Below are 26,615 nucleotides of genomic sequence, written 5' to 3'. Positions count from 1 at the left end.
ATCGGTCAAACCCGTGTTTCCGCCTACCGAAGGAACAAACTGCCACAGATTCCAGGGCCCTTTTCCCTAATCATCATCACCGAAGAGTCACCCTTTGCATATTCCGCCTTTCTTACTAAACATGAACTCTTTCTCTTATCATGACTCATCTTGCACCGTCAATTGATTATTGAAACCAACAAAAGAACCTTGTCAGGTTCCCGAATATTGCAGTTACTCAATCGGTCTCGTGGGGGCAGAAGAATGAAACGTCACGTTCAAATCGAGACAACCTCAACTTACACCACGCGCACTCTATCACCCACACTCACACCCATGAGGTAATCGTCGAACAGCCCCTTCTGACCTTACTATCACTCGTACACTAGTCTATTGGGTGGCCGGGACTCCTTCATTCCGGTCGGCACGGCATCTGGTCTTACCCGTCAGTCAGGTTCAGGTTCTGGCCCTTTCGCCGGCCAGCGCGGGCCTCCCAATCCCTTGGGACCTAATTTCTGAGCATCCAATTCCCCTCGATACTGAGACTCGACGGGGGTTCTCGATTCTCACTGAGATCTCTGGTACCGCTTCTCATTGGCCAGACCCCCAAACAGCCATGTTAAGCGCCTGCTGTGAATGACCAACGAGCTGAAAGGTCGAACCATTGACGCATTTGCTCCCAAGAATCGCCAATGCTACGCTTGTTCTATCAATGGAAACATTTCGCGATCGGAAATCACATTTCAATCACATCATGATGTCCGTCGAGTCTCGAATTCTTACAAACAGCCGCAATGGTACACCAACCTCACCCTGCCACACACATGTACCCTTGTCGAGTTTAAGCGCTTTAAAAATAGAAACAACGCTATGATTGGCCAATTGGCGCGCTGTCGCTTCATCTGACTGTTTTCGCTACGGTAGCTCAGTGCATAGCCCCGGACAGGCTCCAATTGATCCAATCACCAGGCTTAGACGGTACACTCACCACCACGAGGCATTATCCAAGAAATCAGCCTTGCAACCTAGACCAGGCTCTTGTATTACTGTTTCTACCTAAGACCTAAGACATGAACCATGTTTCTGCCGTCTCGGCTACCTCTGAGACATTACGGATATAGCTTTCCAGATCCTTGCCTGCTGTTTTGTTTCTGCTTACTCCCCTGAGCCATGTCTCGGGAAGGATTGCAACGCCTGCTACGGTGTATCGGAGGGTTCCCTTGGGCGTGGAAGCTCGGGTTCCACCAATACAGGTTGCAGCCTGTTCGCGTCGAAGCTATACACAATCTATCAACCTCATGCACTCAAGCAATTCTGGGCATTTCTAAGAATGGTTGCATCTACGGATCTGCGGCTTATGTCTCGGCAGCTACTCTCGTCCCGGAAGCAAGCCGGTAGACTATGACTGGTAACCGATGCAAGAATCGTGACATTGCTAGAAACCCGCTGACGTTGATGTTGACTAAACACAAGCACCCTTTCTTTTTCGACTTCATCGACAACCTTCGGCCATTTGAGTAAGTTCCACCGACGCCACTAAGACGTTGACAGCCTGCCGATCCGTATGGCACACAAACCAGTCACCGATCTGCACCCATTGAGCCATCACCAGGCACCAGGCATCAAATCACAGCCATCCGTCGCACAGAAGCACCAAAACAGAGTTTGGAGGCTCTGTACCTGACTTGCCCAATATGGTAGAATGTTTCGATCCCTGTTCCCAGCCTCGTAGCCCCCAAGCCTCACAAAGCCTGCATGACTTGAGGATGCGGTACGAGCCGTGGGATTGCTTTACGATGCATGTCTTGGCTGTGACTAACCATTGACCAATAGCCGGTATGTTTCAATTGGCATATCAGGATACACATAACACCTTTTCAAAGCAGTCCTACATTGCCTTGTTATATTCTGACTCATTTACAGCTCGTCCTTGGCATGAGCCTCCTGACTAGGATCTTCCATAGCCATGATCTTGACAACAAGACTGGTCCATCCAGTGAAGTGCTGTGTTCGCTGGCCGGCACCCGTGTCGGGGTTGTACTGCTCCCAGGCGAAGCCTGTTTCTTCCCAACTCTTGTACACGGTGTCAACAAGGTTCTTACGGAGACGTGTGAACAGATCTTTCGCTTTTCCCCTGTAGGGGCCTTCCTGCGAAGCAACGTTCTATATGCACATGTTAGTCTTTGTACTACTTCGCCAAGGGGACATCTGGGGGAAACCCTACCTGTAGTTGAGACAAAGCCAGGTAGTTGATAGGCATCCACACCGGGCTGCGCCAGTAGTTCTCGCCCGTGGCGTAGAACTCGTCCTTTTTACTCAAGCTGCGAATGCCGTGGGGGCTCCAGAGGTGCTCCTCGTCACCGACCAGATCAAGAATCTTGCCCAGCTTGGGGTCGTCAGCCTTCATCAGGCCGACCAGGAAAGGGAACAGGGAAATGTAGCCCTTGTGGCATACGAGCGCGTGTTCCTCGTAATCATCGATCGTTGCGTCGCAATAGCAACCGTCCTCATCAGACCAGTGGAGATCATTGAGGTTGTGCTCGATGCCGTCCAAGTTCTTCCTATACTCATTCACATCTTCAGCCATGCCGAGGGCGTCTGCGATGTTCATCAACGACTTTGTCATCAGCCCAACCCAGGACATGAGATCGACGTGCAGCTCGCCCGGCGAAGGGGGCTGGGGTCGAGGATAGTCGTCCAGGCCACTGGTGAGGATGTGAGTCTCAGTACGGCCCCTCCATCTGTATGCTTCCTTGGTTGAGTATGCCTCACGGTCATAATTCTTTATGTCACCTCGCTGAGTTTTGCGGAACCAGTCATATTGTTGTCTCAACAGGGGGTACAACTTTCGAAGATAGTTCTCGCCGAGCTCAATATTGTCGAGGTGAGCGGTTTGCAGAGGGTCGGCCCCCAGAATGCGTTCCTTTGCCTCGCTCTTGGTTCCGTTTGATGCGCGAAGACGCTCCATGAAGCCCTCGATGATAAGGAAGAGGGTAGGGGGGTTGGCATAATGCGGAAATTGCACTTGAAACTCAGGGGGTACCTTACTCCGGGCCTCGTGACCTAGAATCTGTTCGCGCGCGATCCAGCCATCTTCATCCATAGTGTTGTACCAGCTCTTGACAATCTCAAGTGTGAGGTCAATATCCCAGTCGGCAATGGGAATCAGGTGAAATCCTTCATCCCACAGGAAGCCGCGGGGGAAGAAAGGGCGAGAAGGAACACTGGTGAAAAGCTCATAGGGGCCTTCGAGTTCTGGCTGTGTGCGTGCCTTGGCTTGCGCGGCCTCCTCCCAGAACCCGTCGTTCTGCTCCTCATACTCAGGCGCATACGATCGATCAATTAGCTGGTGACCATGGAAGTACCCTATGCCGCCAATAAGGTTTGACAGCATGCTCTTGCCGAATTTCTTGTACTTCTCCTGTGTGAAAGGCTCCTTGAGCTTGAAGGTGTTGGTGAAACGCTCGTTGAAGATTTCTGAAGTCTTCTCGATCTGTTCAGTAACCTCCTCAGAAGTAAACTCCTTGCCTCCAGATTCGGATGAAAAGATGACATCGAACTCGAACCGTCCCTCGAAGGTCTTCTCGACTATATGGACGTTGCCTTTTCCAGGCGCATGGGCAATACGGTACACCTGCCACGGTGGAGGCGGGTCCGCCTGGTCAGCATTCTGCTGCACGGGCGAAACGGCATCTTGAAGTTGCTTGAAGACAACGGGCTTGCCCTGCCAGGTAAGGTCGGCTGGGACCTCAGTACTCGAGACGATGGTTGTGTCGCCATGTCGATCTTCCAGAAACTTGTGATCTGTTGAAGGGTGCTCTCCGGTACCCTTTGTGATGAGAAGCTTGTAGTCTCCTAGCGCCTTTGAACTGCCCTTAAGAGTAACGTCGTCTTTGAAACCATACTTGGTACCCTCACCTTCAACAGCAAGTTCGCCATCACCATCCTGGGCGATATAATAGAATAGCATAGTCCTGGTATTTTTGGGCGCACCGTCTCGCAGCTCGCCCCTGATTCGGGCAGCCCAGCTGCCACCATGATTTCCACCGGGGATCTTCACAAAAGTAGTCGTCAGGTCGATGTTGTTGCCCTTGTCGTGAATTGACTGCACACCGCCTATGCGGGCATCATACTCATCCCATCCGTAGCCATGCATATCTTCTCCCTGCTCGCAGGTATATCTGAAACCTAGAAGGCAAGTGTTAGAGCATTCAAATCACGAAGCTCGTTATTTCTTACCATTCTGAATATCATGGTAGTTGTCAACCTTCCCCCACATGAGCCCTGTCCATAGACCATCTGGTGTTCGTGGTCGCACGCCAAAGTACAGATTGGACTTGTAGGGTCCCCAAAAGAGGCTCTGGTTGTTTTGACGGCCGATTTCTGTCGTCAGCACAGAAGATGCATCGTCTGCGGCTGAGACGCCCAGAGCGAGTGTCGCCGCCGACACCCAATGGGCAATTTTCACCATACTGACGATAAAAAGTGTTTCTCACAAGCCTCTAGAAGAGAAAGTGAGATAAAGATTTTTTTTGAGCGAATCCTAGAGTTTTCAATTCCTCATCGGGTGAGTTTGTGTGAGAACAAGCTCCAGAGAACACGTAGGAGTAGCAAATTGATATGACGACGCAAGGCTGAGAGTTGGAGACGATCCGGGGTCCATGAGAGCTCGGGCCAATGATGAAGCTTCACCAGCCACCGCCACTTGAAGCTCAAACTCCACTTAAAAGTTATCTCGTTTCAGCCTTCCTCTTTCTAGAACTTGTTGGATGCATTTTCCAACATTCTTCACCTTACAGTGTCAATATCTCAAGATCATCAGCGAATTCTCAGAACCGGAATCAAAAATCTACAACACACATAATGGGAGACTCTAGGCGAAATAGACGACCCGATAGTCGTCAAATGTGGGACGAATCCGACAGACGCGATAGGCGTGGAGGACACAATAGGGACAACGACCGCGATCGCAGAGGCTACAGGTCAAGATCACGCGAGCGCCGTGGATACAGAGATCGATCGAGATCGCCGGACAGGAGACATCGAGACCGAGATGGTGATAGGAACCGACCTAGGGATAGAGGCCCGCGCCATCATGATGATCGAGATAGGAGGGATAGACGGAGAGAGGATGCAGAGGGTGCGCCACCACGACTGAGAGGAGATGAGCGTCGTGACGATGATAGAGACAAACGAAGTATGCGCCCACATCCCCATTTCAACGTTATGAAAACCTAACTTGCCACGCAGGCAAATCTCGTCGCTCAGCCTCACCACAATCACGAAGTCCTACTCACGAAGCACTTCCTACGCGCCCTCGCCCCGACGCAAAGCGCCCGGCACCAAATATGTCCTTCAACGTCGGCTCTCGTGCAAGCCGCTCACCACCACCGCCATCACGCGCGCAGCGTGAAGAGGAAAGCAACCGCTCAGAAGAGGGCCAGGCTTCAGAGGTTGAAGAAGATCCTATGGACGCAGAGGACGACGATATGGCCGCTATGCAGGCTATGATGGGCTTCGGCGGATTTGGAACGACCAAGAACAAGAAGGTTTCAGGCAACAATGCTGGTGGTGTGCACAAAGAGAAGAAGACGGAGTATCGTCAGTACATGAACAGGAACGGTGGATTCAATCGGCCTTTGAGTCCATCACGCTGAGCATGCTGGCTAGACGGCGTTAATGCAGTACGAGTTGTGATCTCCGTGAGGACAATTGGCACTTTTAAGGTTGTGCCGTAAAGGTAAACTGGATTGGCGTATGGGTTTTCCTGCTAAACGAGCACAGAGGTATAATAATTGTATGGAACATCAAAGTTTACAGTTATTTTGCATGTGTAATGCATTCTCAGCCCTACTTTCTCGTTCTTCTATCGCATTACTCTCACATCAATGCATGTTCTGGGTTTAAATTCGACCATCCCAAGACTGCCTATTTCTTCAACTTTTACTACGAAATCCTCCATTTTCACAAGCCAGTACAAGCTTCAGCGGAATATATGCACCGGTTTCGCCATGGCCATCCCTGCGCCATGTAGTATCTTCTGCTCTTTTGAGGGTGTCGTACTCAGTATAACAGCCATCCACATAGTTCTCACCACCTTGTGGAACTGGATATGTGGACCCGCTACTCCTACACCAGAAGAGCTTATACGATCAAGACGCGGAAATCATGCCGGTCGATCGGCCGTGAACAGAGTAGCTGAAGCTGCTCCCCGGCCAGCCGCTGACAAGCACCCTTACCATAGGCCTTGTCACAGCTGGTGGTGGTATGCTATGGCCTTATGGCCAGCCCGTGATGACCTTCTTCGTAAGCCTCGTCGCAAATGGTGGTGGTACATTTTGGCCCTGTGGCCAGCTCGTGATGACCCAGGTCGGCGGTTCATTCTGACCACGGCCTGGTCCATCAGTATACTCACCTTCATTTTCTTCTTGCGTGAGATATCTCCGGACATTTATCAGGGTCATGTTCGATTCTTTACGATTCTCTCGTTTCTGGCACTCGAAGTCGGACGCGCCGCTTACTTCTACCATCTCTTGAAAGACTGCTCTATTCTTGTTCAAGAAGTATGCATTGGTCTCATGGGTCATGTCACTGGTGGTTTCTGCCGCCTCGGCAGTCTATTCGCCGTTCCCTGACGAAACATTGAACAAGGAGCGACTGGGTGGCGACAAGGAAAGTCAACGGAAACCCTGAATCACGATGCGAGGACGAAATCTTGGATGGAAGAGGCTTCAGGACAGTTGAACGGTGGACAACGCTGTCGAGGAGGGGTTGAGTTACAAGGTCAGGGATGAAAAGGTCACAAGCGCCTGTATGCGATCAGGTCTGAACAGCATGGACAACCTACACGCTTTTTGGGTCATATCAGATGGACAAGGACTTGCTCAGAGGCAAAACTTGCGTTGAAATACGCTAGGTAAAGCCACTCCTAGCTGAGTCAGGGTACTCAATTTCTGACTGTCACTTGCGACCAGTACTGCAATATCAAGATCACCATGACACACAAATTGTTCAAGTGCTCTCTCTTCCACTATATGTGTTGGTGTAGACATTACGTATAGCGCGTGCAATACATACAAACGCGATCTTTCCACCCCTAAACAGTTCCCAACACCATCAGTATGCATCTCGAATCACAAACACCGCCCATCCCATCTCATCCTCGTGCCTGTGCCATGCCTATGCCTATGCCTATGCCTTTTCCCCTTGCTCTTCTTCTGGGGCACCGTCGCTGGTAGTCGCTGCTCTGGGTGTTGGAACATCATCTTCTATAGGCGCTTCCTCTTCCTTCGGTGGCTCTTTGGCCGCCTCTCCTTCTTCTACTTTTGACTCTTCCCTGAGTTCTTCCTTTTGTTCGTCGGGGTTCTCTTCTGACTGATTTGTAGTCGCCCTTTCTCTTCGCCGTCTTCGTAGCCTTCTCTCTTCCTCTGCTGTTTGCCGTCTGGCTTTTCGAAGGGTTTCTCTCCTCTCGGGATCGTTGTCATCTGCGCCATCACCACCACGCATGCCTTGTAGAAGAGCTGCTGCTCTATCGGCAACGTCGTCTTCACCTTCACGGGGTGATGAGAGGCCGGGGCTGAGCACTTTGCCGTCGTCTTCGGTGGGTTCCTCCTTGTTCTTGAGGCCAGCTTCCACTTCTGGAATTTCGTCGAGGTCGGGAATCTTTTGCCCTGACGCAACGCGGACCTGGTGACGGTCCTTGAGTCGCGCACGCCTTCTTCGGTCTCTCTGGTCCCGAGCTTGCGGCGCAGCTGCACGTAGCTTCTCCAGGAGGGAGTCCATGGCACCGGTATTGGATGGAGACGTAGGTCCTGCCTCGGCGTTGGCGTTGGTAAGTTTGAGTTGTGCTGTGTGCTTCCGTTTCATTGACGCCTCGTTACGCTTCCTTGTCTCTTCCACCTGCACGTTCTTCTCACGAGACTTCTTCCACTCTCCCACGAACAATGCCAGCTTGGCAAAGAAATCTCGGCGGGCACCATCATCTGCGGGGTCCTCGCCGTAAAATACCATGATATCCTTGTATGTCTTCATCATCTCTTCCAAGTACAGCTCCATCTGTTCGGATTTTCTTCTGGCTTCCTTCATAATGCGTTGGGCGATTTGACTCACTCGGTCCTGGGGATGGAACTGCTTGGGGTCGCTTAGGTTACCAGAATCCAACGACATTTGAATGTTTCTAATATTGTCGATGTATTTCTTCGCATCCGCCTGAAGTTGCTCAATGTTGATCTTCTGTGCCGTCATGACTCCGTTGATATCATCTGCAAATGTCTCCCACTCAGGGTACTGGTTCCGTACAATACGCTCCACGAGATCGGCCAATGTTGACTCGTTCTTGTCGTCCTTGACCATACCCAATCTTGCAAGAGAGCTGAGCTTGAAACCGCGTGCTTGCTTGTTCGCATCGTTCATGTAATTACCGATATCCAAAATAAGGCCAAGTACGTTCATCAATGAAACGGAATCGCGTAGCGACTCAGATACTGTAACAACCTGTCGGATCTTCTCGTTAATCTCTTCGTACTCTTGCTCAAAGCTTCTAGTAAGAGCAAGAGCCCTCATTCGACTCTTCCAGTAGTGATGTAACTCAAAAGCCGTGTAGAGGTAAAGCTGATCTTGTCGAGTGAGCTCCGAGGGATCAAGTTCACGGTCTTGAGACTTGGCATCAGGTCCGGTCCAGTCCTTGCTGTACGGTGCCATTTGCTTGACTGTGTTGTCGGGGATATTACAGAGGTCGTCCTTCTGCAAAAAGTCCATCACTACAGTGTTGTCTAGAATTTCTGGATCGCAGTGAATGATCATTTGAACAATCTTTTCGACAGAGTACTGTGAAAACTTGGCAAAAGCAATTTCTGTGTAGTATTAGCAGGTAAAGCAATTGTGCATAAAAGGGTATGCACTTACCATAGGCCTTGCGGAGATCAGAAGAGATGATTTGCTTCTTGTCATCCTTCTTAGAAGAGCTTCCTATACCAATCTTCTTGATCTCCTTGGCCATGAACAGTTTCTCAACCTCGTCGAGAATACCCTTCTTGCTGAGCTCCTGATACTTCTCCTCTCGGGCTTCGGCAGAGGGTGTATGGGCCGCCCAGTGACTGGTCTCAGGGGCATCGACCTTCTCCCAATGCAAGGCCTTGAGCTTCTTCTTGGGGCGAACAACAGGTAGACCAATGCTTGGTGCAGCCCCGAAAGCGGGTTGTCGCGACAAGTAGTGCCCGGACATAGCACCAGGCAAAGGAGGCGGTGGTGGAGGAGGCATACCTCCAGCACCAGGTAACGGAGGTGGTGGTGGAGGAGGAGGAGGCCCACCACCTGGCATCAGCATGCCAGGCAAGGGGGGCGGAGGCGGAGGGGCACCAGGAATCTGGCCCGGCATAGGGAGAGGCGGAGGCGGAGGCGGCGGCGGCGGAGCTCCGGGTATTTGGCCGGGCATCGGAGGAGGTGGAGGTGGCGGCGGAGGAGGCGGAGGAGCAGCACCAGTGACTTCGATTTTGGGAGTTTCGCTATCACCTGGGGGAGTGATGGGTGACGAAGTCTCCATACTAGGGTGAGAAGGACCGGTAGTATCATCTTCGGAATCACTGGCATCGAACTTCTTGACCTTGGAACCAATCTCACCAAGTAAGCCAGCTTGCTGCTTGGGGTCTATCGTAGGTCGCTTCATCTCGACGATTCTGGGCTTCTCGAAGATGACACCATCTTCACCCTCAGTCTCGTCGTCCTCATCGATCACTTCACCATCAGAGCGTCTCTTAAGGGGCTTGCGTGGAATCTTGGTATTGCGGTGGATGCTGCCCAGAACACTGTTGGTGAAGTCCCGAGGAGGCGTACCGCCACCGGGAGGTGTTCCAGGCCTGTCGTCCATCTCTTCGCGCAGGGCTCGAAGACGGTCTGAAGGTCCAACAGCATCTCCCCAAACACGCCCCTCAAGCTTGTATTGTGTCTTCTGCCGCTCGATCTGCATTTGTAACCGTTCCATGAGGCGTTCGCGATCCAGGATACCCTGCATACGAGCAGGGTCTTCAGGGCCAGCTGTCTTGCTACTGGCGCTGGCGCTGGCAGCAGCGCTTTTGATAGCCTTGGAAGCAGCTACGTCCTGTGCATCTCGAAGCATCAGGTACAGCTCTCGTGTTTCCAACTCGTATCGCTGGGCTTCCTTGGCTCTCATAGTTTGCATACTATCCAATTCAGCTTTGAGTCCGTCTGCCTGTCTTCTTTGAGCGTCAATGAATCGAGATTGTTCGTCCAATTGCTTTTGTAATTTGGCAACCAGCCCATCAGCACCCAGCTCGAGCTGAGCCTTCATCTCATCACGCTCAGCCATCGCGGCCTCAGCGATTTGTCGCGACTCAAGAGCCTCATCCTGGGCTTGCCTGGCTTCTGAGTCTGTATGCAATTTGTCAAGGAGACTTTGAACCGTGAAGTTGAGACTCTGCTTGAGATCCATGTTCGGCAGTCGCCGATCCATAGCAACGTAGCTAAGCATGGAATCGACCAACTGGAACATGCGTAGTCGCTCCTCGCCATCATTTGCTCGGATGAGCATAAGATGCTGCAGAGCCGAAATGAAGTAGTCGTTGGTCTTGGTGCCGTGAAGACGCTGCTGAATAGCATCGGCAATTTGAACGGGATCAGTCAGATCCTTGACCTCGCCTTCGACATCGTCCTTGATACTGCTATTCTCCCTCTCAAGCATATCCTCATAGTCAATGGCTTCGTTTGTTCTGAACCGTTCAATCTGTTTGTCCAGGAGTTCGTATTGAAACTCCTCCATCTTCGTCAAGATTCGCTTGATACCACATGCTGTAAACTGGGCTCGAATGTGTATCCTCAACTCCAGATCTCTCTCGGGCGAATCGATAATCATGTTGACGAGCATGAGAGTCGCAACGGCGTATTCCATAAGCAAGTTCTCCATTCCAATACCTCCAGTCCTCAATTCTTCGCTGGCACCGACCAAACTTCCCATCTTGCCCCTACCATCAATGGTGACCTCCACCAAACGCATCCAAGCATCAAATCGGCCATTTTCTCCAGATGCGGTCTTAACCTCGTCCAGCGCCTGAATGACCTTCAGATGACCTTCGGCATTCTCTCCCCAGGTGCATAGGAAGGTTATGATCTCGCTGACAAGCTTCCGTGTGGTGAGGCGAGGAGATATAAGAGAGCTAGCAAGGGCTACCATGACCTTTTGGTGAATCAAGGCATCGTCGGCGCCGAATTTGTTGTTCATAAGCGCCTTTACACACTTGATAATATCGTATTCGCGATCAAGGTTCTTGTCGATACGTGTGTTATCCTGGGCTGGCCCCTGTGCTGTCTTGCGGTTGATCTTAAGCAGCAAGGTCATCAGAGCGACCTGTCCCTGACACTCGACGAATCTCTTGACCCAACCAATTTGTTGAGTTCGCAAATTGACCTCCAAACTTCCCATACCTTTCGTGTCAAGGCGATCCTCCATAACTCGCCGCACATACCATTCAGGGGTGCCTTCTTCGTCTGAGTACGTCGTAATATCGGGAGTCGCGGTATACTGGTTCGGGCGTGCTGTTTGTCGGCGCTTCTGCTCGCCTTGCCATTCAGTAAGTCGATCCTGATAGAGCAGCGTCCACTTCTTCTGGGCAGGGTAGGCCATCATCTGTCTCCTGGCCTGCTCAGGGAGATTGTGCCATCCTCGCTTCTGCATCAGTTGGAGGAACATCTGCTCGACCACATTATCGTCGTCTGGTTTTGGGAAATAGAAACCACCCTGGGGATCGCTTTGTCCTGGAGGGGGGCCAGACGGAAATTTGGTAAACCGGTGAGAATCGCGGTTCGAGTGCTGAGAAGCAGCATAAGAGCTTTGAGAAGAGGCACTGGGCATAGCTACGTTTGGTGAGCGTGACATCCTTCCATCAATGAAACTTGTCTTACCTGACTGAATGCTCAGATTATCAGCTGAGCCCCGAGCGTTAGATGACATATATGAGTCGTATCGAGGGTTGGGAGGATTATTCGAGTGGGAAGAGCTGCCCCTAGGCGGACCCCATTGCTGATATTGGGTCTGACGGCCCGTTGAAGCCATAGTAACATTGCCATATCCATATCCAAGAGGTTGTCGCCCAGGGGAATGGGCACCAGACTGTGCCGACGTCCCATCCCAGCTCGGGTATTGGTGAAAGTCCAGGCCATTTTTGTTTAGGTGGTGTGGAAGAGGTTCTCGGCGCACTGGCATCTGCTCGCCTTTGGGCAGATACTCGACAGGTATGGGAGAGCGTGATCCACCTCCAACGGCATCGTAGGGTATCGACGTAATTACGCCTGCCATCTGGTTGATCCCGCCATCAGAAGACTCTGGGCGATCCAACGAAATGGCAGACGACTCTCGTTTGTGGCGCGAGGAGCGAAAACTGGCGGCGTCGTCTGCGGGGTATCTCGATTCTTCGGTCAAGCGCTTGTCTTTGTGCTTACTTCGTGAGAATAGAGACCGGCCGCCAGAGGACTGCCTCGTCTTGTCAGACATGGCGACGGCGACGGCGGTAGGTGTGACAGAGCGGTCGTGGCCGCGACAGTCGTCGAAGCGGAGGGTTTAGTTTGCGAATCGTATTTCGAAGGTAGTGTTGGTGTTGATCCGGGGTGTACAGTAAAGGAAAAAAGGAGGTGCCAGGGTTCGATGAGCCTGGGGAAACGTTTGCCAACGGCTACCAAATTGAACACGTGAAGTTGGCGATGTGCTGGCCCAGGGCCGCTCGCTTCATCGGGGGCACGATATCGCCGTTCAGTAAAATATTGAAGTTATTCGGGGTCCGGAGCGTAAGTCGAATCGGCGGAAGCGCTATGGGCGGTCTTGAAACCTTGATCGTCTGGAGTTTGGTTGAGTGCGAAGAAACCCGCGTAGATAGGGAGGGGGTACAGTAAGGTAAAAGACAAAGAAAAGGCCTAAGCTTGGGCTTTGGATAGATGATGCAGACGGATTGTTTCAATGAGTGGTGCCAGAATAGAATAAAACAAAATTAATTGAATTGCAAACCGAATTAAGTCGAAATGGTGTGAATAAAGGAGCGTAGCGTATCACTGCACAGCTGCAGTCGGGTGTCGTATAACGTTAGAGTTAGGTAGGTCGTGCAGTGTGGTGTAGCAGTGTACAAGCACCATCCGCAGTAGCCAGCCCAACCCAGAGATGGGAATGACTTGGCTTCCAATGGATGCTTCTATGATCAGGGATCTTGGGACCAAGCCGAGGGCCTATCAAGATGAATGCGGATTGGTTCATTTGTTTATGGGGATTATGGACCTAATATTGCTTAGCCGCCGCTTGAGCTTAGGTTGAAAACGCGTGCACTACCCAAAGCGAGAGACATACTACATATATCTTGATACTCGACAGATAATGTAGTAAATTATTATAAAAGTCGCTACAGTTAAATCAGCGAGTACAGGCATGTTGTAATACTACTGAATTTCCTTAGAAATAATGTTGTATAGCATGATCATGCATGGATGCTCATTATGCCCAAGCAGCCCTGTGACTGGTCTGAGAGACACTTTTTTAGCATCGACGCCAGGCGGGGAGTTTTCTTTAGCATCAGGAGATCTGCCAGGGGAAGTGGGCTCTGTAGATTGAGGACGCGCAGATGCATGTCAACCTGGATAGAAACCAAGTTGAAGAACTTGGAGCGTAAAGAGAGCCTGGGGATAGCTAAGATAATAGAACCTCTCGTCTTCCTTAGAGTCCCGAGTGACTGAAATCTGTGCATCAGAACCACCCCCCCCCCCCCCCCCGCTATCCGTGATACAGCCTCCAAAAACCAAACTGCTCATGACCCAATACCAGAGACTTGGGACATTTGAGTTATCTGTCAGTGAGGAGTCGCACAATCAAAGTCGTACTTGGATCAATATTATTTCATTGTGATATGCTGTAATGAAGGCATATGAGGTCTATCAGCTGCAAACCAATCTCATCATCGTATAAATGGTTCATGGCTATTCTTAGTTGAGGTTTTCAGCTGCGCCAACGTGTAACAATCCTCGAACGATAAGATCAGTTACACGACCATTCATTTTAACTTGGGACCAAAAACAAGTGCCAGTCTCTTCTTTATCAAAGTATCAATCTTTCAGAAGCTGAAACAATAATTACTCATAGAATCACGCATTTGTCTCAAGTTCCCTACTGCCACTCTGTGAGCATCTCTATCCTTCGTCTCAGGAAGATCAGGACCCATCCATGTCCGTCCCCTACTATCTCAAGACAAAAAGATCTTTCTCTTTATTTGATCCTTGATTCTTAAGCGAGGTCGGCTGTCTCAAATTCCCCATTCCGTTCACTGCCAGTTTCTGATTGCCGTATGTTAGTGGATGAATGGTTGAGATAGCATACGATGGTGACGTGTCCCATGAAGATGGAAGATTATGCACATGTGAACAGCGATACGCTAAATTAATGGTGTGCTGAAATGCCGGTGATCGAGATAATGCAGTAAATGTGAGGTTACGATGGATTGGGTATTTAATGCAAGAGAGCTGAAAGATACCTACCTACCTCTAGGCTTTTAGGTCGGTAGGTAGGTAGACAGGGAATTATTAATAACTAAGCCAAGATCCCATGTGAAAACTGTCCTCCCTCAAGGAATTGTGGAAACATGTATTGCTGATTATTGAGATCGTTCTAGAAAAATATTGACATGGCCGTTAGCGATGATGGACACTCTATCCCCCTGCAGGTCTGAACGCTTCTGTTGGTCCGCCCCTTTTAGCGGGATCTTCGGCGTCGTCACCTCCCGCTGGGCCCTTGTGGCTTCAGCCACGTTTCCCGCTGTAGCCTCAGGGCGATCACGGCAACCTCCAGCTTCAACATCGTGACATTTTCGGCCTCGAAACTTGCTGAGCCGGACTCCAGGACTGTCGCTTTAGATTCCGACATATAGAACATGGGCGCCACCATGTCCGTTATCAAGGTAACATACACATCATGCCAACTTGCTCCTATACTCCTCTCCTACTGACATCCACATGATCGCTACTAGACGCTCATTGTTCCCGCCGTCATCTCCTTGATACTCTTCATCCTCCTCACTTACGTCCTCATTCCCCTCTGGCGCCGATATGCCCGCTACAGCCAGTACCTACCTCTCGACACACTCTCTTCTCAAACATCGTCCCTGCGACAGCGCATAACGTCCCGGATGGCCACTTGGCGCTCTAATCGCGGCGTCGCATTCGCATCCGAGGACGTCTCCGATGATGGGCTGGAAGACGATGATGGAGAGGAACTTGGGAACGTCGACGAGGATACGTGGCGCCAGATGGAGGCTGATACTCGTGCTGCTCGGCCAGACAACACCAGGCGATTAAGTAGAGAGTAAGTGCTGCTGTTTAGCAACCTAGAATCTTTATTGCACATCCCCATCCACAACAGTAACTGACATCATGTTTGCAGTCTTGAAGAGGGTTTCAGGGACGATAGCGACGATGAGCCAGACCGGCTTGCAAGGAATAATTTTAGGTCATAATGTTACAATTCAATACGTTTCTTACACCTTTCGGATTCATAAAATACTTTACATATATGGATGGATATTCAGCAGAACACATCTCTGAAGCGACAGAAGAAATAGTCAATTATATTTAAAGTTTTGAAATGCTTAGATTAATTTAGGAGAAAGTATATGTATTTCAGTATACCTTTAAGTTAGTAGTTGTATTAATATCATTTCTCAAGTTAATCTAAGTATTTTAGTAATACTGAACGACTCCCACGCACATAGTATTTTCCAGTGATAGAACATGATGTGCAGCTTATTATACGACAGTATTCATCATTGTCACATGTGATTTTGAAGCAACAGGTTGATATTCATTCATCGCTTGTAGCGCTATCTACCTCAATCATTAGAAATCATATCGCTAAAACTATATCGCTCTTCATCAAAGATTCCAAAATCGCACCCAGGTTCAAGGACACAGCCAACAAAGAAAGATACAGCCATTCTTCGAAAGTGAAATAGAAATAACCTGATCCTTCATGCCACCCCCCATAGCCAAGTCCTCCGCACGAGACAGAAGCTAGAATGTGATCATGAGGCTGTTGGCTGAGCAACTTTCCTTTTCCCCTCTGCCTTCGACTCTGTTTCTTTGGCCGACTTCTTTGGAACATCCTTCGGTGGATCAGGGAGAGTCACTAGTTTCTCGGGTTCCTCCTCAGCCATATCTCCCCGAGGACCAACATTGGTCTTCTTGTCGATTAAGCCCGGTTCTGATTCCGAGGCAGTCTTCTGCACGGGTGGTTGAGGCACAGTGACATCGGTGACTGTGGAATTAGTCTTGTTCTTGCTTCCCGCGGTGCCATTAATTGATGCGGCTCCCGTGGCAGATCTGCCCGCCTCTCCTGGTGTAGGAACGTCGAATGGAGGTTGCTTAGCGACTTCAGGTAACTTCCACGAAGTGCTAGCTTCGGCAGGAGTGATATGATCATGGCCGTCAACGTTCCCGACTGCCGAAGGGAATTCAACTGTCTTTTCCTTTTTTGTTCCAGCCTGGTTTCGATCTTCTCTCATCTCTGTGCTTGGTCCTGGGGGCAGGTTACTCTTCTCTCGCTGACTCAGGAGGATTGCAATCTCAGGGGCATCAATGGCTCGTCTGTACCTGTTTGCTTCCTCAGGACTTCTGTTTGCCGGGGGCTCTATGACAATATTCAGCCATGCGAGTCTGCGAGCCTCGCATGCCTGAAATTGCTTTGTGCGAGATGCAAGCCATTCGTCATCCAACAATCGACTGACCCTAAGGAACTTCCATTCGTGCCAGGCGCGCTAGGCCTTTCTAGCACTAGAAACTATCCGGCCTGGCAGATAGGTATATTGCCTTGGCAATGGTGATGCGATCATTTTCTTGGAATATTCTTCCTTGTGGCTAATCCTACTTTCGACGCATGGATCAGATGAACAAAAGCCACATTCTGACGGTATAATTTGGCCCTCTTGGTCCTCGTACCTGGGTTGGGGACGTTGGAGTGTTGGAATAGCAAGGTGGTCACACTCGTATCGAATGGGGATACAATTTCCCATGGGACAGTATTGCTCACCTCCAACAATGATAGCATCGCTCTCTGGAGTTCGAGAAACTAGACGATGTCTTAGGTAACTGTGCAAGCAACGGTGGCCAAATGGATGACCGCAAGGAAGATATACTCGAGTCTCACAGCGTTTCCAGCTGTGGTAATCGCTGGTAGAGTCATGGAGTTGCTTGTTGCACATGACACAATGATCCGGGCCTGAATCAGGGTGTTTCACTTTTGGATCGCGAGCCCTGGGATCTTGCCTCCCCAAATTTACAAAACCTGACGGATCTGACGGTCCGCGCTGGTGGGCAGGAGGTAGTTGTCGTACATTATGAATAAAGAAGCGTCTTGCCTCATTCCCTGTATTTCTTCGGAATAATCGTTCTGTGGCCTTGCTCCAGGTTCGTTTGAAGAAGGGTTTTTTTGCTGTTTTGCCGGTCTTTCCTTCAGCCGGAACTGATGAGGAAGCCTCGACTGGATTTTGAACCTCGGGGACTTGTGAAACTGGAGGCGTGTCTTCGTGCCGTGATTGTATGTTCTTGATCTGTTGTTCGGAAGACTCTGTAACACTGCGTCCTTCCGCAGTGTCCATGTTTGAGTGGTGAAATTGCTCATAGCGTCTGGAGTGATGAGCGAACGGGCAAGTAAGCGAGAGTTTGGACGTAAAATATGGTAGTTGTGATGATCTTGACGATGTGTTTTGATGATGATGATGGAGAGGAGAGTTCCACATCAAAGGGGTCTGTTTTATACATATGCTCGCTTTCCTCGATCAAGCGTTAAACACACTCTCCTTTCACTGTCCTCTTTGGAAGGAGTCTTCTTCTTTATTGTCGTGGAAAGGGTTTTGATGCAGAGGAGGCAGTTTTAATCCCCCCAAACGGGAAGATATCCTGCCTCTCTCAACACTATTCAAAGGCGCGATTGGCACATTGGGCTTTGACTATGAACCTAGGTAGGTAAGTTATCATGTAAGTAACTGCTTCCATTATTTTTCAATTATTGTACCTAGGTAATGTAGGTAGGTCGGTCTTTCATTGCACCCAGTGCCGTCTCTCATGTGTGTCTGTTATAAATACCTACTAGGTAGGTGACCCACAATTCGTGACTTCCGGCCTTTACCTTACATCACGTTCGTCTATGGAGTACATCCATAACAATCCCGTCCGTTCCATTTACTTGCACCATTTCTATCATCGCGACTCCTAAAGATGCGTTTTCGTACAGAGCTGAAAAATATTCGCACATTCTCAAGTAAGTCCTTCTACACACATTCCTGAGTCTTTCTATCACTCTTGCTTTTCTCGGGTACGTTTTGCTAATCCTGATGATCACAGAGCTTACAGCTGCACTTGGCTCTCTTGAGAAGATTGCCTGGTTGCGCTTGAGCGATGATACTGCACGATTCACCGTCATCCCAGACATGGGATCTCAAGTATGGGCGTATGTATTCTTCCTTCTCAAGCTATGTAATTGCTTATAAATCTCAAGGTCTCTTGCCATGGACTTCATCTTTGATGGCTATCACATTCAGTCCGCCGAGGCAGGTAATACTATTAACTTGGAGCTTCCTCTTCAACCACTTCAACGCGCCCTCAAGTCTGCGCTTAACAGTATCTCTGCTTCCCTACGCCTCACAAAGAAAGACGGTCTGCCAGTTCTTTCGATGACTATCACAACGACTACGTCAGCTACCAACCCAGCTGGGGCCGCGAAACCTTCAGGAACAGCCACTGGTGACGACCCATTCGATGACGACGAAATGTTTCAGGCAGAGCACCTCGAGACTTCATTGAGACGAGAGCATGAGAAGATCATCACTCAGGACATACCCGTGCGTGTCCTTCATCCCGAAACAGTTGAGACTATCATGCAGCCTCGAGTACGAGAACCAGATGTCCACATTCAACTGCCCCCTCTTCTTCAGCTCAAGGCCATCTCAGACCGCTTCACCAAGCTTGCTATGGCCTCTAATTCTGGCTCTTCTGCTCATACGAAATCCCCAAAACTTGAGCTTAGCGCCAACATGCACGGTGGTCTACGACTACGGATCGCAACCGAGACTACAGATATCTGTAGTGTGTGGTCTAATCTCGAAAACCCAGAGCTTGACCCCGCACAGCTCGATTGTCCCGTGGAGGAGCATCCAAGTACGAAGTTTCGAGCAGGCGGTCCCAATCATTGGGCGACTGTACGTGTCGATGGTAAGGACTGGAGCCGTGTCCTTAGTGTTGGTCGCTTGGAAGGCAGGGTCATTGCCTGTTTTGCTGACGACCATGCGTTAATCCTCTACGTCTATGTGCCCCAGTACGATGATGCTACAGCGGATGACTCTGTCGTGACAGTGAGTTTGCCCTGTGTTTGCCCTCAACCCCATCAATTGTGTGCTAACAATGCCAGTACTATGTACAGTCATATAGTATGTGAAACACATCAAGATGAATGATGAACTTTCATGTTTCGGGCGTTGGAGCTGGGTAGCGATTTCTAGAACGGATTTTGGTATTCAGTTGGGCGTTCGGTCAAAAGTGTATGTCTGTCAAAGCACGCAGTAATCAAAAAAATCAACGGTAGAATTCTTCATCGTATTATCGTTCTTTGTCAAATACCTCCTCGAGTCGTGATCATGTCTCGATGGTAGCATTAGGGTCTATTCTCTTCCTGGTCCAAAACATTACAACTCGTCCGCTTCCTCAATTCTTTGTGTACAGTCGCTGTTATAGCCCCAGGCCAGCGCTCCTACAATTCAAACCATCGCAGAAATACAAGACGCAACAATATTCTAACTATTAATACATATTGATTCGTTCCTAGCACGAATCCCCACGAGAACGCCGGAAATTGACTTGGTATTTCAAATCCAAACGAATATGACACTTATTCGTGCCTTACTTGGCCATGACATCGACATATCGACCACCCTTTCGTGGCTTCTTCTTGTCACTAGCTTTGCGAGGCGCCACGCTGAGTAAATCGTCGATGCTGCTCGCATTGCTCATGCTTGTCGTTGGCCGACTGGGTGGTGCGCTGGCATTGCTAGTGTTGGAAACGGATCGAGCCATAGCAGGGGGTGCAAGGCCCAGGCTCTCCGTCGATGCCTGCTTGGACAGTTCTGGTGTTCCAGCTCGAACTTTGGGGGGCATGAGGGGTGGCGGCGCACTATTGCTCGTAACCAAAGGTGGTGGAGGAGTGCCAGTGGGAGGCGGGGGAGTTCCAGAGACAGAGCGAGGGCCAGCCTTGGGGGGAGGAGGTGTAGCAGTCTTGGCTGGTGTGTTCTCGGCGCCTGGCTTCTTATTGACCCATCGCTTTAGTTCAGGATCGTATACAAAGCTGCTGGCTTCACCCAGCTTCGCCCGGATGGGCTTGCCAGGAGAAGAATCACCAGATGAGGTCTGCTCAAGGGGCGCTTTCTTGCTACCTCCGAACCAGCCACCGAAACCCCAGCCCTTCTTGGACGACTGTTGGGCAGCTGCACGCTTGGCTGTTAAACTTGTTAGCCATGTATCATATCGATGGGAAAGGTAAACTCACCATCCTCCTCGGCAGCCTTACGGAACATCTCGTCGTTCTCCCTGTCCTTCTCCGCCTTGGATTTCTCGGTGGGTTTCATGGAAGGGAAGTCGTCTTCGTCATCATCCATGAAACTCTTCTTCTTAGGTTTGGGCTGCTCATCGTCATCCTCAGCAGTGGACTGAGGCTCATATGATGGAGGCTCATAACCGTAAGGCTGGAATGAAGGCGGCTCGTAGCCGCCATTACCGCTCTCTCCAGTATTGTGCTCACTTGCCTGCTCAGGTGGGTTTGAGGACATTTGAGGCGGCTCGTATCCGTAACTGAGAGGCTGGAACCCCTGTGACGAACTATCGGCAGGCTTCTCATCGTTGCCCATTGATGTTGATGCTGGCATTCCATAGGGCTGGTATCCAGCAGGAGAGTAACCCTGCGTAATATGAGCAGCTGGCGCAAGGCCTGCCGGTCCACCAAGGCCAGCACTGGTCGGCTCAGACTGAGGAACGGACGGGGTGTAGCCTTCACCTCGGTCAGCCGAGGCAGCACCAGGGTAGGAAGGTTCGTATGAGTTAGGGGCATATTCGGTAGAACTTCGTCCAGGTGTGTACTGAGATGTGGGAGAGTAAAGGTTCGCGGAAGCAGCGGGCGTCGAAATATTCGGCGCGTATTTGGATGCTGCAATGCTTGCCGATGGTTGAGCAGGTGTCATGCCGAAGCTAGGTGACTGCTGACCGTAGACGTCAAAGTTAGAAACCGAAGGCGAACGACTAAACTCTCCAGAGGGGCGGTTAAACGGTCCTGCCTCTCCAGTACCTCCATTGTTCTCCTCATTGTCATCACCTGCGACGAACTTATTGAATCGGTTCCACATGCTATCCGAGACCTTGTTCATGCTTGGCTTGGAGATCCATGAGCCACTCTCCTCCTTCGGCGCTTGCTTCAGTCTCAACATGAAGTCTTCAACAGCGGTCTCCAGAACATGATGATGGTATGGCGATCGCTTAGTTTGGGAGGACATTGCCGTCAAGATGGCGTCGCAGTACTGCATTGCCTTGTCCCGGTGGCCATACTCAGCAAGCGTCATTGCATGTTCGAGCTTGTAGGCAGCAAGATGAGGTGTGCCTGCAGCTGCAAGAGCTCCTCCTGCAAGAGATAGGCCATACTCATAGACCTCGCTGAGCTGTAGTGCCTCTGTTTCCTTGGCAAACTGGTCAGACTGTTGCCTATGATCAGCTCCAATGAGCACGAAGTTGGCGCTGGGGTCGTCAAGACCACCGAAAATAGACGCATGGCGGCCAAAGATGAAGCAAATGTGGGCTGCCTCAGCTCGCCCATAGCTAGAGAGCAGATTTCCGAGGGCATTCAATCCCTGGATATCATCGGTGCTTCGGTTGCTCAAGACAAGAGAAAGAGTCTCTCTCCACTTGTCCAATCCGTCGAGTGTATCCTTGGTAGGTCCTGAGCCCCCGCCAGTGGACATCAGTTGAAGACCAGCCCGAGCATGGACAGGAACTAATTCATCCACGCAATCTTCAAGGTTTCCAGAAAGAATCTTGTACAGTGCAGCCATAGACTCGTTGGCGTGACCAGGGTAGTTAACTTCTTTGCGAACGAATTCCTGTGCCACGCGTTTGTAGAGATCGCCTTCCACGGTATGTGAGATCAGCATGGCGTGACCCCATAGTCGTTTATCAACCAGAGCCCAAACAGCCTTGTCTCGATCGCCCCTCAGAAGATGATGACGAATTTGATCCATGGATGAGACATCGACACCATCGGCTTGCATTGAGGTAATCGAGGGTACTCCTGTGTCAAAACTAGCAGCGGCAGGGAAAAGCGCATCATCACGTGCAGACGATGTGTTTTCACCAGGCGAGAGGACATCTCGAACAGCTGCCTCCACAGTAGGGTTACCTTCCAGTATTCCATCGTTCTCGATGAAGATACGCATAATCTTCCATAGGAGTAGACGCTCGACAGCTCTCTTTGCCTCGAGAGAGAGTTGGGAGTGAAAAGAGACATCAGGAAGATCTTTTTCGAGTAGCTCAATTCCAGCACTGAGCCATCCGATGGTCTCTTTCTTCTTTGATTTGCCCCTGAGAGGACCTGGGAATTTAGCCACATGCTCGTGGAGCGGCTCAATGTCCTTAACACTCTGGACCTTGACTTCCCCTGGTGTTCGTACAACCATCGGAACAGTCTGGTTTATGCCATACCGAGGAACGCTCTTGGGGAAAGAGGTAACGACAGTACCGCCAACGCCCCATGAGATAATAGGCACTCCTTTCCATCGCTGAAGCTCATCATGCTCCCGCCCATCAGTGGGCGCAACCATGTTCATTGTGATAGACTGGCCGCGAGTACGGACAGTTGAGACACCAGGGGCTGGGGCCATCGGAGCAGTGGGAGCCACTGGAGCATAAGGTGAAGGGGCTGGCTTTGCGCCTACTGGAGAAGGATAGGAGTGTGAGTGGGCAGACGAAGGTCGGCGTGCTGAGTCTGAGGACCTCTGAGCCTGCTTATGGCCGAAGGATGCGCTTGGCGATTGCGTCTGAGCGCGAGGAGGTGGTACAAAGCCAGCCTGCGCTGTTGGCGGGGCATGGGGCGCATATGGACCCGATTGCTTGGGAGGCGAGAGGGTAAGTTGGCCAGCATAGCTTGGAGGGGGTGGTGTCTGTGTGGACTTTGGAGGAGATGCAGGGTTATATCTCGAATCATGATGAGGTATGGCATGAGTAGCGCTCGCAGATCTAGTGGGAGTCTGTTGCTCATCCTCCTCATCTACCTCACGTGTGGGTGGCAGAGACGAAACTCGGCTCATCCTTGGCTCAAAGTGAGCACTCTCAGAATGGGTCAACGGGCTTGATGTCCTAGGCTGATGTGGGAGCACAGGTCCGGGGCCAGAAGTTGCCACGGCTCCGTAAGAACCGTGGCTCTTGGGGACGGGAGGTGCTGGTGAATAACGACTGCTTGCAGGAGCCGGCGGGGCAGTATGGCTTGTACCAGGTGCAGGAGAATACCGAGAAGCGCTTGTCGAGGCGGGCGGAGGCATGTGGTTGGCAGAAGTGGTCAGGGCAGCATAAGGACTGACTCTCTCAGGCGCAACCAGGCCAGCGCCTGGAACAAGAGCCGGCTGGCTGGGGGGCTCGCTGTACGATTCACCAGGTGTGACCGCCGTAGTTGGCAAAGGTGGTGGAGCCGTATGGTTTGGCGCCGCGGGTGCTAATGGTGAAGGGATATGTGGTGCGTGAGCCATTGGGGGCGCATTTCGCGCGGGAGATAGGGCCCTCTGGCTTGTCCGTGAACTAGGCCGTGGTCTAGATGTCATGGGCAACTCCTCAAAGAAGTTCTCCTTGTGTTGCGCACCAGGAGTTGTGGGTTTGGGAGGTGCTGTAGATTGTTGGTGGCTAGGCAGGCCATGGCTAGAGGAAGGAGGAGTGAGTCTCGTTGGGGGAGCCGGCATGCCAACGCTTGCACTTCTAGGCGGGGGTTGAACTGGAGCATGAAGCTGATTAGCTTGAGAAAGCTGTTGCATGCTCGCCCTCTTTCGAGGCTTCACCAGGTTGGTGACAAGATCAGTAGGCAGGTCATACGGTGAGTGGTAACCTCCCTTTGACTTATCCGCGAAGCTTTGCGCCTTGGACATATCAGGACGTGCTGGCGGAGGCTGGCCGTATTGAGGAGCTGTACCGAAAGGTGTTACGACAGGTGCTGGAGTATTATATGCCGAGGTTTGGGGAGCAGCAGCCGCAGGAACTTGCATGCTGGGAGCATACGGAGATGGCGCTGGGTGAGTAGCTGGTACCTGCGGCATATAGGGATTGGAGCCAGAAGGTTGACGTGAGGTAGGGGCAGGCGCCGAAGCTGGAGCTGGGGCTGGCTCCTCATCCTCCAAGAAACCTTCATCATCGCTTCCAAAGAAGGCAGCTGGGTCAACTTGCTTGTCATCTCCCACATTCTCTTCAAGCAGAAAATCGTCATCTTCGTCATCGGCGAAAGCTTGTTCCCATTTTGATGCAAGGTCTTCCTTCTTAGCTGGGGAGGAGTCGGGTGCCGCAGGAGCTGGGTCGGATGAAGCAGGTGTTGGCGCAGGCTGCGCTGCCTTTTTGTCCTCCTCGCTGTCTTCATCGCTATCCTCGTCATCATCACTGCTGTCCTCCTCCTCGTCTTCCTCTTCCTCTTCGGGGGTTCCCTCAAGTGCAGACTTGTTCGAGATGGCGCCTGCGTTCATGGAATCCAAAACCTGCATTGTCGATTTTCGTTCCAAAGCAGGGGCAGGTTTCTCATCAGATGCCGGCTCAGAGCCTTGAACTTGACTGAAGAAATCATCGCCTTCCGTGGTTTCATCGTCGAACGAGTCGCTTAAAGTGTGGTTTGGTTGTTCACTGGGAACCTCATGATTTTCTTTCTCGGGTGGGGGGATAAGTGGCATCCCTTCTTCATATCGTTCATCAGAATCATGGCCCTCTGGACTCTTTAAATCTCCCCCAATAGATATCGAGGAGGAGTGTCCTCGCCTAGGTGCATCTAGCCCATCTGTCGTCTCCTCTCGCTGGTATAGCTCCTCCTCTGCATCCGCTTCCTTCTCGGTTTCCTCTAAAACGTCCAAGGCCTGATTGGAAGGAAGAGGCTGTTGGTCCTCTACTTCGGAATTTGTGTGGGCGGGTGGCACAGGTGGGAAAGAGTTTGTTCGGTCGGTAGGCGGCATGAACTTGAAAGGGTCGGTATCAGTGCGACTCAAGTTCCATTCACCTTCCTCCTCATCTCCGAAGCTGATTTCGTGAGACACTGTGCGAGCGAATGACATGGAACTTGAGTGCTGAGATACAGGTGCCTTAGGTTGTGAAGCAACTTCGAGTTCGGTTTCTTCGAAGGCGGTTTCCTCTTGTGTTTGGTTAGGGACTGCACCATCGGATGCTAACCATTCATTGCTGTCATCGTCGTCATCTTCGTGTGACGGCCAGGCGTTGGCGGCGCCATTTTGTTCCGAAGAGTTTTGATCCTTTTGTGACGACACGTCTGGACTTGTAGGCACATCGGCTTGGGCGACCGCGTCTGGGGTTGTAGATGACGTCGCGTGTGCGGGAGCCTCGGTGGAGCTGGTAGGGTCGGGATGGTTTGGCATCGTGGCCAGATCTGTCGCTTTTGGCGATTCAGAAGCCATCGCGAAGCCGATTCGGGCGTTGGCTCGTAGGGTGAAAAGGAAAGAAGTGCCAATAGCAAATACTTTTTGCAATCGTGTCAGCGGAACGGTTTCAGTACAAAGGGGCTACTACCGAGCAAGCTAATCTGCGCGGAGCTAGGATGGGAGCTTTGCGACTTTCAGGGGGTAGAGGGCCTTGTAATCATAAGGTAAACCAGAGGCCGGGAGAGGAATTTCGTACTTAGTATACAAGAATCAAAGAATCAGATTGAATGTTGTCACGTTTAGTTAGAGTCGCCCTTTCGCCATGATCATCTGAGTAACGAAAGAGGCGTTTGCAGGAGTTGGAAGGGAAACGTTCTGGAGGTAAAGTACAGATCTCTCATAAGTGCAAGTTGGCATGTACCAAAATATGGGGACCCAGAAAGGCAACTGCTACCCGTTCGGCGCCGCAAGATGATGATGGATTTCTGTACTAAGAGGTCCTCAATTGATGCGATATAGTTGGATATTTGCATTACTTTCAGATTTATGAGGCATAGAGTTTAGGATATCCCTGAGTATTTTCTTATTATTTCTTGAGTTTCCTTAATATTATCATTTATCATTATGGAATAGCTGTCCATTTTAGAAGCTTCATCCCTAGTACTGTTTTCTTTCAGTCAAGTATGCACCTTGCATGGTGTGCTGGAGCTCGCTCGAGTCCCCTAGTCTATGACCATATCAAGCCGTGGATTATCCGCCCCTCGTCTGACTGACTTCCCCATCAACGACTGGAATCTAGACCTAAATCTTTCGCCTTTGATTGAACATCTGATGAACAGATACGATCAAATTTGCTTCACAACAAGGTCATCCCCTGGACACGGCTGGGAGTGTAACCCCTGGGCGTAGTCTTGGCTCATTCCTTACCGCGGCCAAGGCAACAGATATCTAATCATGGCA

General features: G+C 50.8%; 8 protein-coding genes across 8 annotated transcripts; 4 read left to right on the top strand and 4 right to left on the bottom strand.

Moving 5' to 3' along the window:
* Positions 1–1,660: 1,660 nt before the first annotated feature.
* Positions 1,661–4,450, bottom strand: FOBCDRAFT_288686 (glycoside hydrolase; the record flags this gene model as incomplete). Its single annotated transcript, XM_031174097.3, has 3 exons — positions 1,661–2,142; positions 2,204–4,167; positions 4,219–4,450. The coding sequence occupies 3 exons, from the start codon at positions 4,448–4,450 to the stop codon at positions 1,897–1,899; spliced, it is 2,442 nt and encodes an 813-aa protein (XP_031050882.1). The 3' UTR covers positions 1,661–1,896.
* A 300-nt stretch (positions 4,451–4,750) lies between these two features.
* FOBCDRAFT_16925 (uncharacterized protein) lies at positions 4,751–5,850 on the top strand. The gene is made up of 2 exons (XM_031174096.3): positions 4,751–5,176; positions 5,230–5,850. Exons 1-2 carry the CDS (start codon positions 4,843–4,845, stop codon positions 5,634–5,636), a joined length of 741 nt encoding a protein of 246 aa, XP_031050881.3. The 5' UTR covers positions 4,751–4,842; the 3' UTR covers positions 5,637–5,850.
* Positions 5,851–5,990: 140 nt separating this feature from the next.
* On the top strand, positions 5,991–6,614 carry FOBCDRAFT_269599 (uncharacterized protein; the record flags this gene model as incomplete). The annotated part of the gene is made up of 1 exon (XM_059611430.1): positions 5,991–6,614. The coding sequence occupies one exon, from the start codon at positions 5,991–5,993 to the stop codon at positions 6,612–6,614; it is 624 nt and encodes a 207-aa protein (XP_059466791.1).
* Positions 6,615–6,972: 358 nt separating this feature from the next.
* On the bottom strand, positions 6,973–12,735 carry FOBCDRAFT_16916 (uncharacterized protein). The gene is made up of 3 exons (XM_031174093.3): positions 11,893–12,735; positions 8,884–11,844; positions 6,973–8,831 (listed from the first exon to the last, which is right to left on the bottom strand). The coding sequence occupies exons 1-3, from the start codon at positions 12,479–12,481 to the stop codon at positions 7,171–7,173; spliced, it is 5,211 nt and encodes a 1,736-aa protein (XP_031050878.2). The 5' UTR covers positions 12,482–12,735; the 3' UTR covers positions 6,973–7,170.
* Positions 12,736–14,713: 1,978 nt separating this feature from the next.
* FOBCDRAFT_215530 (uncharacterized protein) lies at positions 14,714–15,711 on the top strand. Its single transcript, XM_031174090.3, has 3 exons — positions 14,714–14,918; positions 14,988–15,322; positions 15,401–15,711. Exons 1-3 carry the CDS (start codon positions 14,892–14,894, stop codon positions 15,471–15,473), a joined length of 435 nt encoding a protein of 144 aa, XP_031050875.1. The 5' UTR covers positions 14,714–14,891; the 3' UTR covers positions 15,474–15,711.
* Positions 15,712–15,797: 86 nt separating this feature from the next.
* On the bottom strand, positions 15,798–17,609 carry FOBCDRAFT_315909 (uncharacterized protein; the record flags this gene model as incomplete). The annotated part of the gene is made up of 2 exons (XM_059611982.1): positions 15,798–16,642; positions 17,042–17,609. 2 exons carry the CDS (start codon positions 17,607–17,609, stop codon positions 16,038–16,040), a joined length of 1,173 nt encoding a protein of 390 aa, XP_059464197.1. The 3' UTR covers positions 15,798–16,037.
* Positions 17,610–18,149: 540 nt separating this feature from the next.
* Positions 18,150–19,603, top strand: FOBCDRAFT_215525 (checkpoint protein Hus1/Mec3). Its single transcript, XM_031174087.3, has 4 exons — positions 18,150–18,271; positions 18,355–18,460; positions 18,509–19,361; positions 19,418–19,603. Exons 1-4 carry the CDS (start codon positions 18,229–18,231, stop codon positions 19,442–19,444), a joined length of 1,029 nt encoding a protein of 342 aa, XP_031050872.1. The 5' UTR covers positions 18,150–18,228; the 3' UTR covers positions 19,445–19,603.
* Positions 19,604–19,616: 13 nt separating this feature from the next.
* On the bottom strand, positions 19,617–25,691 carry FOBCDRAFT_288679 (Sec23-binding domain of Sec16-domain-containing protein; the record flags this gene model as incomplete). Its single annotated transcript, XM_031174086.3, has 2 exons — positions 19,617–20,498; positions 20,549–25,691. The coding sequence occupies 2 exons, from the start codon at positions 25,689–25,691 to the stop codon at positions 19,906–19,908; spliced, it is 5,736 nt and encodes a 1,911-aa protein (XP_031050871.2). The 3' UTR covers positions 19,617–19,905.
* Positions 25,692–26,615: the final 924 nt, after the last annotated feature.

This window comes from Fusarium oxysporum, chromosome II (assembly GCF_013085055.1).
Source record: "Fusarium oxysporum Fo47 chromosome II, complete sequence".
Classification (NCBI taxonomy): Eukaryota; Fungi; Ascomycota; class Sordariomycetes; order Hypocreales; family Nectriaceae; genus Fusarium; species Fusarium oxysporum.
Note: the sequence above shows the minus strand (reverse complement) of the source record. Positions and strands in the feature narration are given on the sequence as shown.